Source organism: Pygocentrus nattereri, chromosome 6 (assembly GCF_015220715.1).
Source record: "Pygocentrus nattereri isolate fPygNat1 chromosome 6, fPygNat1.pri, whole genome shotgun sequence".
Classification (NCBI taxonomy): Eukaryota; Metazoa; Chordata; class Actinopteri; order Characiformes; family Serrasalmidae; genus Pygocentrus; species Pygocentrus nattereri.
The window spans coordinates 11,396,998-11,409,974 of record NC_051216.1 but is presented as its reverse complement, the minus strand read 5'-3'; the positions used below and the strand labels follow the sequence as shown (position 1 = coordinate 11,409,974).

The following is a 12,977-nucleotide window of genomic DNA, read 5'->3' as shown; positions in this document are numbered from 1 at the left end:
ACACATGCAATGTAAACAGCTATATGATTCAAGATGCCTGGAAAAAGATGTTTTGCTCCTTCTACTGCAAGCTGCACCTTGCTTTTCTTGGAATGATGACGCTATGATGCCATTTCTTTCTGTAGTAACAACAATCCCAACTCCACGTACCTGGTGAATACGATGATGTCATATCCAGGCATTGACCACTTCTGCATGGGCAAACCTGACAGCGAGTGAGTATACTTGAGTGTCACAGTCACAGTGATGGAGGCCAAGCAGATCTCCATATTTATTCTCATATTTATCATATCATTTCATGATGAAGGGATGAAAACAAATGGCCCAAAATGGCATGGAAAACATTTGGTTGCGTTGACTTACATTAAAAGTAAAGTTTGTTTTTTCCTCCTCCTGTTCATTTTTGAGATACGAGGTTTTGTCCTGACAACAGCTATATGGGATTCTGTTTTTGTGTGTTAAGCATCTATAAACACATTCAAAACATGTTATAATGCATTCATAAGGAATCATAAACAGGGCTATACATATTTATAAAAAAGCATTACAGGTTATAGTCATGCTTATTATGCATTATGAATTATTAACACAATACATTATAAGCACTGTTCATAACAAATTATATGAGCTCATAAGTTGCATTTGTTTGCGCTAAGTGAAGCATACTGTACTAAAGCCTCCTCCAGTGTTAAGAGTGAGGCTTCAAGTTGAATTATTTACTGAAGAATTTACTGAAACACTAAAACATTCACAATAAAGCTTATTACAGGCTTCAAATGTCAGATTTTAAACTAGTACTGTCATCAGTGTTTTACCCAATGTGGGAAAGTGAATGTGCACCACTGTTAATGTGCACCACCGTTAGCCTGGCACTAACTTAACACTGCATATCCAATTGAACACTAGCAGAAAGTAGCATTACTGTACTGTACTGTAGTGATGATACAGAGTGAAGGGTTCTAGTGTTTGATGTTAGAACCAGAGAGGGAACAAATTACAATGACAGCACTCTACTATCTTGCTTCTCCCTCTCCAGGCCTTCACAGTGACTTCATATTAGAGGGGGTTCAGGGGAGGGGCTCATGGGTACTTGGCTTGCTGTGATATAATATAACTTTTAAAGTGAGACACTGGGTAACAAAAGCACATTGTAGCAGTGATTGTTTGGATCATCTGAATATTCAGAACGGAAGCCCTGAAGATACCACCCTAACAGAACCTAAAGCTGGTAATGACTTCTTTGGCACCGACAGAATAGCATATTATTAACACTACTTGTAATACATTATATTAACAATTCATAATGTATAATAAACATGGCTATAAAATGTAATTCAGGGTAATTTATTTTTAGACATATTTATAACCATATATACTGTATATACTGCCCTATGAATGCATTATTACATATTATAAATGTGTTTATAGACGCTTACAGATGTCACATTCATAGAAAGTGTTACCAATAACCCCTATACAGCTAATGACTACAACTGTAGCATTGATTTTAAAATTCAGAATCCACACTTTAAACTGGATTTCTCTGTATTTTTCTAAGAGCTATGTGTGAGAAATACTGATATGAATTGTAAGTTAAGGGTTTCATTACATATAAAACCACCTTAAACTCACAGTTTACTTTTTTTACTCTCATAACTACACGACCTAGTTTTAAAGTAGTTACTAAGAAATTCATAGACTTTACCTAAAATAGTCTTAAGTTTAACTTATAATAACAATCATAATGGTTTGAGAGGTTAATAGGTGTTATTCATACAGTGTTATTCTATGTGTCTCTATGCCAACAAAGCCACACTGGCCACACTATGTATGGTCTTGAATTTGAATGATCTGCACCTGTCAGTAGTTTGTGACCAGTCTTTGGAAAATTCATTTGCATTCATTCTTGGCCTTCCTGCATTGTGTAGTACTTCAGCTGTAAAAGCTAATGTGAGCTAATTTAGAGTCTCTTTCATGCAAGTGACCACACAGAGCCACCTGAACTGACTTTCATTTGCAGCGTGAATTCTTTCCCTGCCTTATTTACCAGATTTATCCTTTTTTTTTTCTTTGCAGTGTTGCTTTTAGGCATGCAGTGTTCTACCATTTTCTATTGCAGTCCTTACGCTTGCTCTTTCCTTTGTTCCTCTATATAATGCATTCTCTTCAGCTCTTTCTTTCTCTCGAACACACATAGTCTGTTTCACTGTGTCTCTGAAAAGCTCTCGCGTGTCATCCCTGGGTAAAAGCCCATATCGGCGCTGTTGTGCGTGCATCATTAGTATTCCATTAACATTTCCTGTTTATTGGATAGATCTCCCCTTACAGGCACTCAAATCAGTGTTGGCACGTGGCAGCCAAGACCTTAGAGGCGCTTTAAAATTGTCAGCCAAAAATAAGGAATAAAAATCTGCAGAGTATTGCTGTGTGGCTGGAATACAGATATCAGCTATAAACCCTCTATAAGTTGGTTCTGAAGGTTTTATGGAAATGTATTTTGCCTACAGAGTGTGTCGCAGAAGAGGCAGCATGGTATCTGATGAATGGACATCCGGAGGTAATGGCTCCTCTTGGTCTGGGAGCTGTAAGTGCAGTGGCTATTCACAGGTGAGTCAGAGGCACCCTCTGAGCTCTATCGCAGTGATGCTCAGCTTTGGTCCAGCAGGGCCTTTATACAGCACTGTTTGGTGATATAAACACCTGATATAACTTAGCAGGAGGCATGGGGAAGGTAAAAAACTGCTATATTCCACGATAAAGCCAAAAAAGGCCGTGCATTACAGTGATTTTATCACGTTGTGAAGCAGAGTTCCTAATACCTGTGATAAATCACTGTAAAGTGCAGCCTCAAGTGACTTATTGCTTATATACCATGGAGGACAACATCAGATATGGTAAAATGCATTTTTTGCAATAAAAACATAAGTTACTAATAATAATAATGGTGGTAAACAATTCTTCCCTCAAGAGATGTAGTTTGTTTAAAGTAGGTTATTGTTGTCAAGCAACCATGAGCTGCCAAAGGAGAAGAAAAGATGAAGTCACCCATCATTATACACTATATTTCACACGCATATGAACTTGAGTGACATCCCATTCTTAATCCATAGAGTTTAATATTATGCCGGCCCAAAGTTTGCAGCTATAACAGCGTCAACTCTTCTAGAAAGACTTTCTACTAGGTTTAGGGCTGTTTATGGAAATTTTTTACCATTCTTCCAGAATCACATTTGTGAGGTCAGACACTACTATTACTATTGCTATTACTAATACTACTACCACCACTACTACTACCACTACTACTACTACCACCACCACTACTACTACTAATACTACTACTACCACCACTACTACTACCACTACTACTACTACTACTACCACTACTACTACTAATACCACTACTACTACTACTACTACTACTACTACCACCACTACTACTACCACTACTACTACTACTGCAACTACCACTACTACTACTACTACTACTGCTACTGCAACTACCACTACTACAACTGCTACTACTACTATTACTACTACTACTACCACTACTACTACTACTACTACTACTACTACTACTACTACTACTACTGCAACTACCACTACTACCACCACTATTACTACTACTACTACTACTACTACTACTGCCACTACCACCACTACTACTACTACTACTACTACTACTACTACTACTACTACCACCACTACTGCTACTACTACTACCACTACTACTATTACTACTACCATGACCAATACTACTACTACCACAACCAATACTACTACTACTACTACTTTTACTACCACTACTACTACTACTACTACCACCACTACTACCACTACCACTACTACTACTACTACTACTACCACTACTACTGCTACTACTATTACTACTGCTATTACTACTACCACTACCTCTACTACTACTACTACTACTACCACCACTACTGCTGCTACTACTACCATTTCTACATTACTACTACCGCAACCAATACTACTACTACTACTATTACTACTACCATTACTATTACTACCACTACCACTACTACTACTACTGCTACTACTACTACTATTACTACTGCTACTACTACTACCACTACTACTACTACCACTATGACTACTACTACTACTACTACTACTACTGCCACCACTACTACTACTACGATTACTACTACCACTACTACTACCACCACTACTGCTACTACTACTACTACTACCACTATGACTACTACTAGTACTACTACTACTACCACTATGACTACTACTAGTACTACTACTACTACCACAGACAGACATTATGTGATGTAAACGGTGTTTTTGGGTCATTTAGAGCTTTAAAATGTAGTAGCAGAAGTCTATCCTGAAAGATACAGGTAGCCAATGCAGTTCTTTTATAACAGGATTGATATGATCTCTCTTTTTTGTTAGGATCTGTGCTGCTGTATTTTGAACGACTTGCAGAGGATGGATTATTTTCTTAAGAAGGCCAGTGCACTATTTCGGTGCAGAAACTAGAATTTCATAACTGGCATAGCACGCTATATAGGAAGGAAGGAGCTGTTTTAGATTCAACCTGGGTTCGGTGCTACTTAAGGCACATCTGACTAAAACTCAGATGTTTGAAGCATGTAAGGCATTCAAGTGACATAACCTTTACTCAGTTATATTGCAGTTCCAGAGTGAATCATATAGAATCATGCTTTAATCCATGGCATAAATTGAGGAGTTGGCTAGCATGGGCTGCCCTCCAGGCCTCTAGTACTGAAACTGGAAACCCGCTCTACAGTTCTACAGACTTACACAGTGCCATTACATCACTTGTTCTCATTTATCTGTGACACATTTTTCTTCCTGTTTTATTTATTTGGTTATTATTTGTTGCATTATATTAATGCACACATTGTGAACAGATGAGACTAAAATGTGAAAGTGTGCCAAAAGTAGAATCCTGCAGCACTTAGAATGCACACGACAATAGAAACAGCCCGAGGTGCATTCTGACTCGAGCAGTGTTTGTGCTCTTACGCTGTCCCCAAATACCACTGGCACTCTTTAGTTCTGTGACAGCAGGCTGCAGACGGCTGGCTGCATCTTTTTTTCTTTGAAAACCCGAAAACCCTCTGGCTGCTCCTTCACTCCTCCCTCTGCTCATTTCAGACCTGCCAGAAGCCCGGATTTGAACCTCCTCACAAGACCAATCCCTCGTCCCAAATAGTCTACAACCTGAGCAATGTCAATACTGAGAACTACCTTTTGACCACAGCTAATGACTTCATCAGAAACAGGCAAGTTTATGTGAAATGCACAATGTAAGGAAAGTATGACAACATCATGCCAAATTATAGCATGCCAAGCTATGTCTGCATTATTCTTTCAGAGTGTGTTATAGAAGAAAAGCAAAGATAGAACAATGCTAAAGTGATGACGTTAAAGGGACAGCTCAAGAAGAAATTAAAGCCAGTCCTAGATTTCAATTGCTGAGTGTGTTTACATGAACATGAATAAGACGATCATTATCTGATTTTGGCAGATCACAGATCACACATACGCTGACTCATGTAGCCTTTTCATATGGACTGATTCATTGACCCTTACTCAGATAGACCGAATCATGTAGAATGACTTATGTAAACCGAGTCATGTTTGACTGAATCATGTAAACTTGCTCATGTAGACTGATCTGTGTGGACTGAATCATCTAGACTCATGCCGATTGATTCCTGTAAACTAATTCATGTAGACTGACTCATGCAGACTGGTTCATGTAGAATGAATCATGTACACAGATTCTTTGTAGAATGAAAGATGTAGGCTGGTTCATGTTTTCCCATTATCAAATTAATGCTTAAGTGCATTTCAACACGTCTAATGAATAAAGTTTAGCCTGGCTATCACTTTATGAGAATCCTTAGATTATGAATAACACTAGAGGAAGCTCTTGGCTCACCACACTGCTGTGGCTCCTTTGAACTTTTAACACGTCCTATGTTACACAAACAGTCACCTGCAGTGGAGCATGCCTGGTACATGGAAATACTTTATTAGGCTATGCATAAAATAGTTATGGGAAATCATACATTATTCATATATCATAAAATGTGCCGCCTCCTCTGGGTTGCGGGAAGAACAACAAAGACAAATCACAAATGCATTGTGAGGGCAGGAGGTGACTGCACCAGTAATCAAGGCTGGGAATTAATGGGAAATTAACATGCAAAAGTGTGTTTTTTTGTAACCTAACTTGTTCAATGTGTTGGTGTCAAATGAACTTTTGTTTAAACTGTTTGTCTCTCAGATATGGAGGCTGGTCCTTTGGGAACTCCCTTCCTATTGACCTCCAAATGGACATTCTGGAGGTGCCCAAGAACAAGACCTTAACTAAGGTAATCACAGACACAGTTGGTCTTCAAAGCACAAGCGCTAAATCTCAGGCACCAATTAATTCCAAAATATATTCAGAATAATCTTCTTTGGCTCACAACAGTGCAGTGCTGGGCTAATTAGTAACCGTGTGCAGGGTGCATGGTAGTGCAAGGAAAATTGTTCAATATAAACCAGTCAAAATCAAGCAGCCCAACGTTTGTGTTTGTAGCAGATTTTCCGAAATATAACTTACTAATCTGATCTTAGTACAATTAAAGTATTTACAGAGATTCTCTTTCATGCACAGATACTAGCAGTGGCATCTTCTTCATTATCCAAACGTTGTCACAAAGATTAAAACATGCCTGCAAGATTAATTGATATTATTAACAACAGTGGCAACCATTGCAAAATCTGGGGACTGTGGAGTGAGTTTTAATTAGTGTGCAGTTTGTAGTAATTAATGCAATGAATATTATGGTGGGTATATCATAATGGGCAATACTACTGGCATCCATGGGTCAGACTAGGGTTGAATCCCCTGCCCAGGCAAGCACACCATGTCTAAGAGTCCTGAGGCAAGATGCCTAAGTCAGTTTTCACCTACTTCTGTAACACGATTGATTTGGAACATAATAATAATAATTTAAATAAGAAATTGGTGTAGAATAACACTATTTCTGTACATGCAGGTGTGGTACAACCCAGAAGGCCATCACACCTTACCTGCCTATCTCAACAGCCTCAACAACTTTATCCTGCGCTCTAACATCCCAGCGGACCAACGTCAGCAATATGGTTAGTCACACGCATACATACGAGCACTAGAGCACAGTAATAACACTTACCAGCTGAAAATGAAACTCTATACCATTTCAAAGTGAATCCTCAGAAATCAAGAGTTATTACTTTTGTTTTGCTACACTGTTCAAATGTAATAAAAAGTGATGCGAATTTGGTCAATTCTTCTTGACCAGTAACTGACCAACATCGGTCTGTGATTAATCATTAACCAGCAAGTCTAAACTCAAGAACATCAACTGTAAAACGCTTCTGACATCTGATGGGCTGAGCCGTGTTTAAAGCTCCTTTAAAACACTTGATGAGTGCAAATCAACTGGATTAATGCACTAAAATATTAAAAAGTGTTCTTTTTATGGACCTTAGAACATGCCACTGATCAGTGGGGCCAGGCATTAGCATATATATGAAGTAAACACCCAAAACCATATTAAATGTACCATATGCTACATAAAAACCCAGTTTCGTTTTTTTTGTATAATATGTTCATGATTATCTGACTAAAATCCAGTGGTGGACAAACACCATTTCATTTTATAGTAAATGAGTTTGGGCTGGTTTATGTTTATGAACAGACGCCTACAGATCAACATAGTAAAGGAAAATCATCTGTGATCCTGAGTTTAAAGCCAGTTTTTATTAAACTTGTTTTAATCACAGGATCACAAATGAGCTCCTTTACTGTGTTGATCTGTAGGCCTCTGTTCATAAACATAAACCAGCCCAAACTAATTTACTATAAAATGAAATGGTGTTTGTAGAAATTCAGAAAAAAGCTGCGTCAGTCTCGACTGCATATGTGGACATATTTCTATATTGTGCTCTATTTACACAAAGTTAGGTTAGTTCATCATTTATGTTGAACAGACTCTCCCAAAGTTTTACGCTGCTGCGCTGAGGTTGAACCGTGTGCTGCACTGGGTCGGTATGACCAACAGGTCAAAACCAGCTCTAAACAAAGTGACCGCTGGGCCCTGATTGGCGCTCTGGCTTTGCACTTCTTTCATTTTGACATGTTACGTTTTTATTCACACAGAAACCAAAAGGAACGACTGACTTTTCATAATGTAGTGGAGTGAAAAGTAAAGATACTGGAGTTTGAAATGTTGTACAGATACACAAAAAAACTACTTAAGTAAAGTAACAAATTATATTTATTTACTGTACACCACTGGTAAAAACTGAAAAGGTGTCTGAAATATGCAATGATGGGCTCCTAAAAATTATATATACTTTAGTTGTAGACTTATTTAACACATATTACTTGCCCATAAATTCCATGACTGATGCTAAATTTGGCTCAATGTAGCTCAAAAGTCATTGTTATCCATCCAGCATTGCTATCCAACACACTTCTCTATAATTTTGCAAACCCATGTGTGAATACCTCATACGTTCTCTTGGAGAACATGGATGAAATAGTTGTCTGCCTTGTGGATGTTGGCTTTCAATGTGCTCCATTGTTGAACTCCTGTTTCCAAAAGAGTTGGGACTCTGTGCAAATTGTCAAAAACAATAGAATGCAATTATATGCAAAACACAAAAATACTATTGATTGACAATAGTACAAAGACAACATATAAACTGTTGAAGCTGAGAAATGTTGTTTTTTGAAAAATATATGCCTATTTTGAATTTGATGTCAGCAACACATTCCAAAAAAGTTGGATCGGGGGCATGTTTACTACTGTGTTTCATCACCTCTTCTTTTAACAACACTCTGTTGGGAACTGAGGAGACACTGCTGTAGCTCTGAAAGGGAAATGTTGTACCATTTTGTTTTGTTTCATGATGTGCCAAATGTTTTCAGTGGGTGACAGGTCTGGACTGCAGGCAGGCCAGTTTGGCATCTGGACTCTTTTACAGCAGGGCCCTGCTGTGCTCAGACCAAAAGAATGAAGCTAGCCTGAATCATTTTTAACACTTCTTTACTGTATTATGACTGTTTGTTCACAGTTATTAATGGTGCTTCTTTTTCTCTAATTATCACCACATTTATTATTATTAGGTATGGGCACAAATGGAAAGACAAAATGCCATCATGTGTTTCAATAATTACATATAAAGCACGATATCGATAAGATACGTTGTTTACCCATGTTTACATCTGAATAGCTGTATGTAAGTTATAAACCCCTTAGGTTGTCCCTCTGCCCATCCCTCAATTCCAAATATGCACTCATGAGTTGGATGCAGAATAATTGGAGGGGCTAAAACGCAGATTATTAGAGGTGATCACACTGCTGCAGGAAGGCAGACAGAGAATTAGCTAAGGATTGCCTACAATTCAAAGATAATTGTCCACAATTCGATGTTTTGTTTACAAATGCAAAGTCATCCATAAGCACACATCCATTGTGCTGTTGTGCAACAGCTGCTGCAGTTCCACTGTCCTAGGGCAGGGGGCAGTGTTTCTCTTCAGTCTTGTTGCTGTGCAGCAGGAATTGTAATTAGCGTTGCTGAGAGCTGGAGTGAAGTGGATAAAACAGGACGGAGGCGCCAGTCCTATTTCAGCAGTGCTGCCAGGCCAGGCCTAGTGGCTCAGATTCACTAGCCGCCTCCGGGGCAAGATTAATACAGGCCCAGCAGTCAATAACTGAAAAAGGGAGATGCAATCATTCAAATGTTGCCGGTGAACTCACTGGGGCCCGAAACGGAGCATAAATCCAGCGAAAGACTGTCAGAGTGGCCGCCCTGTGTGCCTGTGACGTGGCTGGGCCGGAAGTGTTGTGTGAATGTGAATTGTATTAAATCATGTCTTCTTCTCTTTTTTCTTCCTTCTTTCCCCTCCCCGCAGCAATCTCACTGTCCAGCCATCCCTACCCTGGCCAGGTGGAAGATGAGGATGCCATGTAAGGACACTTTCATTTCCTCTAACGTGCCGCTCTTTAGCACTCAGGCTCATAAAGGTGCCAGAATGACGATGAGGCTGCCAAGCCCCAAAATCAAAGAAGCCAGTGGTCAGGACAGTGAGGCAAAGGCCTTGGCTTTAGATTAGATATGCAAACAGTGTGCTGCTATTTACATTCCACTGATACCCTCAGAGTAATGCAGTTTGACTGCTGTATTTACTCCTCTTTGATCGTTTTAAATGGATTTCCTCTGAGCTTGGGTTATCGATTACTGGCCCAATATAATATGTGCACGCTCTCAAGGTGGCTCAGAGGTTAATTCATTCAGCGCCGGCCTCCGAAACTTACTTGAAGACTGCTGCTGCGCTTAATTTGGAAGCCGAGCTCTGCACAATTATTTCACTTTTGCGACTCGGATGAGGTTGGCTCGGAGCCTGGTGGGGAGAGGTGTCTGAGGATAAGGAAAAAGGTGTGTAGGAGGGAGAAAAAGACAGAACGTTGAAGGAAAGGAGAGGAGAAGAGCTGTAAGATAAGAACAGAAAGAGCTTTTATGAATAGTTTAAAAACAGTGTGCATTCTCATGTGCCGGTTTTAGTTTCCTGAGAAATGACACAGCGTTTGAACTGTTCAAATCAATATTCATAGTACGACCCGTGCACTGAGACTTTGTTAGAAGAAACATATCTACAAAAGTATGATGGAGAAAAGGTGCGGATCCAGGGTCATTTCCATTCACCTTTGTAATTGCTTCGGTTATGACAAAGTATAGCTGATTTAAAGTCACTTTGAGAAGAATTAGGCACACAATTCAAAGTTCTTCATAAAATGTGCAGTGCTGTTTAAATGACAGAGACTGCCCTGCATTTCAAGCCAAAGTTTATTTATATAACGTTTTTTACTATAGGCATTGTCACAAAGCAGCGTTACAGAAAAAAAAATCCAAGCTCCCACTGAGCACGCCAGTGGCGACAGTGGCAAGGAAAAACAAGCAAGAGGAAGAAACCTTGAGAGGAACCAAGATTCAAAAGGGGAACCCATCTTCCTCTGGTCGACTCCAGATAGCAAAGAATAACAGCAGAACATGAGATTTGACCTTGAATATAAGATACACAAAGAAGGGAAATGCAGGAGTAGTCATGTCTATGATTAAAACATGTAGGAGGATTTACTTAATATCAAATTAAAGGAGCCACTATGTTATTCATTTCTCAGTGTCAGGAAAAAAGCAGGATATAATAAACCACAAATTATATATTTTACATAACTTTACAAAGATGGCACAACTACCAAAGATTAGATTAGATGACCGTTATTAGTCCCACAACGGGGAAATTTCGCCTCTACATTTAACCCATCCGTGCAGTGAAACACCACATACACACTAGTGAAGACGTGCACTAGGAGGCAGCGAGCCTGGTCCCCTAAACCCCAGTAAATGAAGCTGCAGATGTCCCAGGGTGGGCTTGAGCTGAACGCCGCTAACCAGAGACAGAGACAACCGCAACTCGCGTTTCAAATATTTGTAACATCAAGGTAGAGTAAGACACAGGGGAGGCCATGATTCCAACATGAGAAGGGCTTTTTATTCAAAACCAGTTCAGAAAGGCACATACACATCATTGAACTGGCAGGGGAGGTCACCACTAGCACTAGTACTTGCTACCATTACCCCCCCCCCAAACATACTAATAGCCCACATCCTCCCACAGAATAACACAATAAACACATACACATACCTCAAAACAATGAGCGACAGGCATTAACAAGAAGAAGAAGTCCCTTTTCCAGAGGGTGCTTGCCTTTCATGATCCTCCTGGCGTGGCCGCTTTGCATGGCCACACTTCACGAGCTTCTAGAGGACAGTGCCAGCCAGTAGCTGGTTGGTACAGTATAATATTTGGTCCGTGTTTTGCCTTTATTACAGCTTCCATTCTTTTCAGGAGACTCGGTTTTTGAAAAATGAAAAAAGGAAAAAAACTAACTCTGCAGCGATTGCAGTCTTGTTTGCATTTTCTGCTTCTCACAATCCAAATAATCCCAAATACACTACATACATATATTACAAATACATCAAGCTTTTTTGGCCAGGCATGCTTACACATACAAGGAATTTGGTTTTGGTTACAGGAGTTCAGAAAGCACAGTATCTGACAAATATTTACATGTAGTAAATAAAATAAAAGTAAAATAAGATAAAATTTTAAAAAAGATGCATTCCTACCGTCACTCACACACACACACACACACACACACACACACACACACACACACACACACACACACACACACACACAGTCATACAGTAGAAGGATGAATGGAAACACCTGTGGATTTTTTCAGATCTCCTCTCTCAAAGGTGAAAGCTTTAAGTGCTGTTTGTCTGATAGCTTTGGTGGTCATCCAGGTCCTGAATGGCTGTTAGGAATCCCATTTTTAATATAGACCAGTTCTCCAGACCCATTTTAAGCCCACACAAGTGAAAAAAAAGGATATCCAAAGGTGACACACTCTGGCCCCTGTAATTAGTGTAAAGTCAGGCTAAATCTATGTCTGGGAAGCTGGCCCAGTATTAATATTTTGAACTCCAGCTATGAAACTTCCGTTTTTAACTTATTTTCCATTGACTTTCCCATTCCTTAGGCAAGTGGACTGTCTTGTATCTAATCTCCACAGAAATATCTCCTGAGAAATGAATAAATTGTACTCAATATTCATTCTAACGGAACATTAAATAATTGAAGAATGGTCTCTGACTTTTGCACAGTGCTGTACATTTGTCCAAATTTGATCCTACGTACATGCAGGAACTCTCTTTTTAAGGCTAAGCTGTTCTTACTGAGCACAACACGCGAGACTTTCAATCACCTTGACAAATCAAGATGTATTGCACATTGTGGTATGCACACATTTGTATAAGAGCTGTGGAGAGCAATATTTCCAACGAAGCAATCCTTCAGAATGTTAATG

At 39.4% G+C, this 12,977-nt stretch overlaps 1 protein-coding gene across 1 annotated transcript in view; it reads left to right on the top strand.

The window, feature by feature from the left end:
- abca12 (ATP-binding cassette, sub-family A (ABC1), member 12) overlaps positions 1-12,977 on the top strand; it is a 92,879-nt gene that overhangs the window by 59,707 nt on the left and 20,195 nt on the right. Inside the window, exons 47-52 of the mRNA XM_017707317.2 lie at positions 126-215; positions 2,508-2,607; positions 5,152-5,279; positions 6,290-6,377; positions 7,050-7,155; positions 9,956-10,010. Coding sequence (XP_017562806.2) covers positions 126-215; positions 2,508-2,607; positions 5,152-5,279; positions 6,290-6,377; positions 7,050-7,155; positions 9,956-10,010 — 567 coding nt within the window. The remainder of the gene's footprint in view (positions 1-125; positions 216-2,507; positions 2,608-5,151; positions 5,280-6,289; positions 6,378-7,049; positions 7,156-9,955; positions 10,011-12,977) is intronic.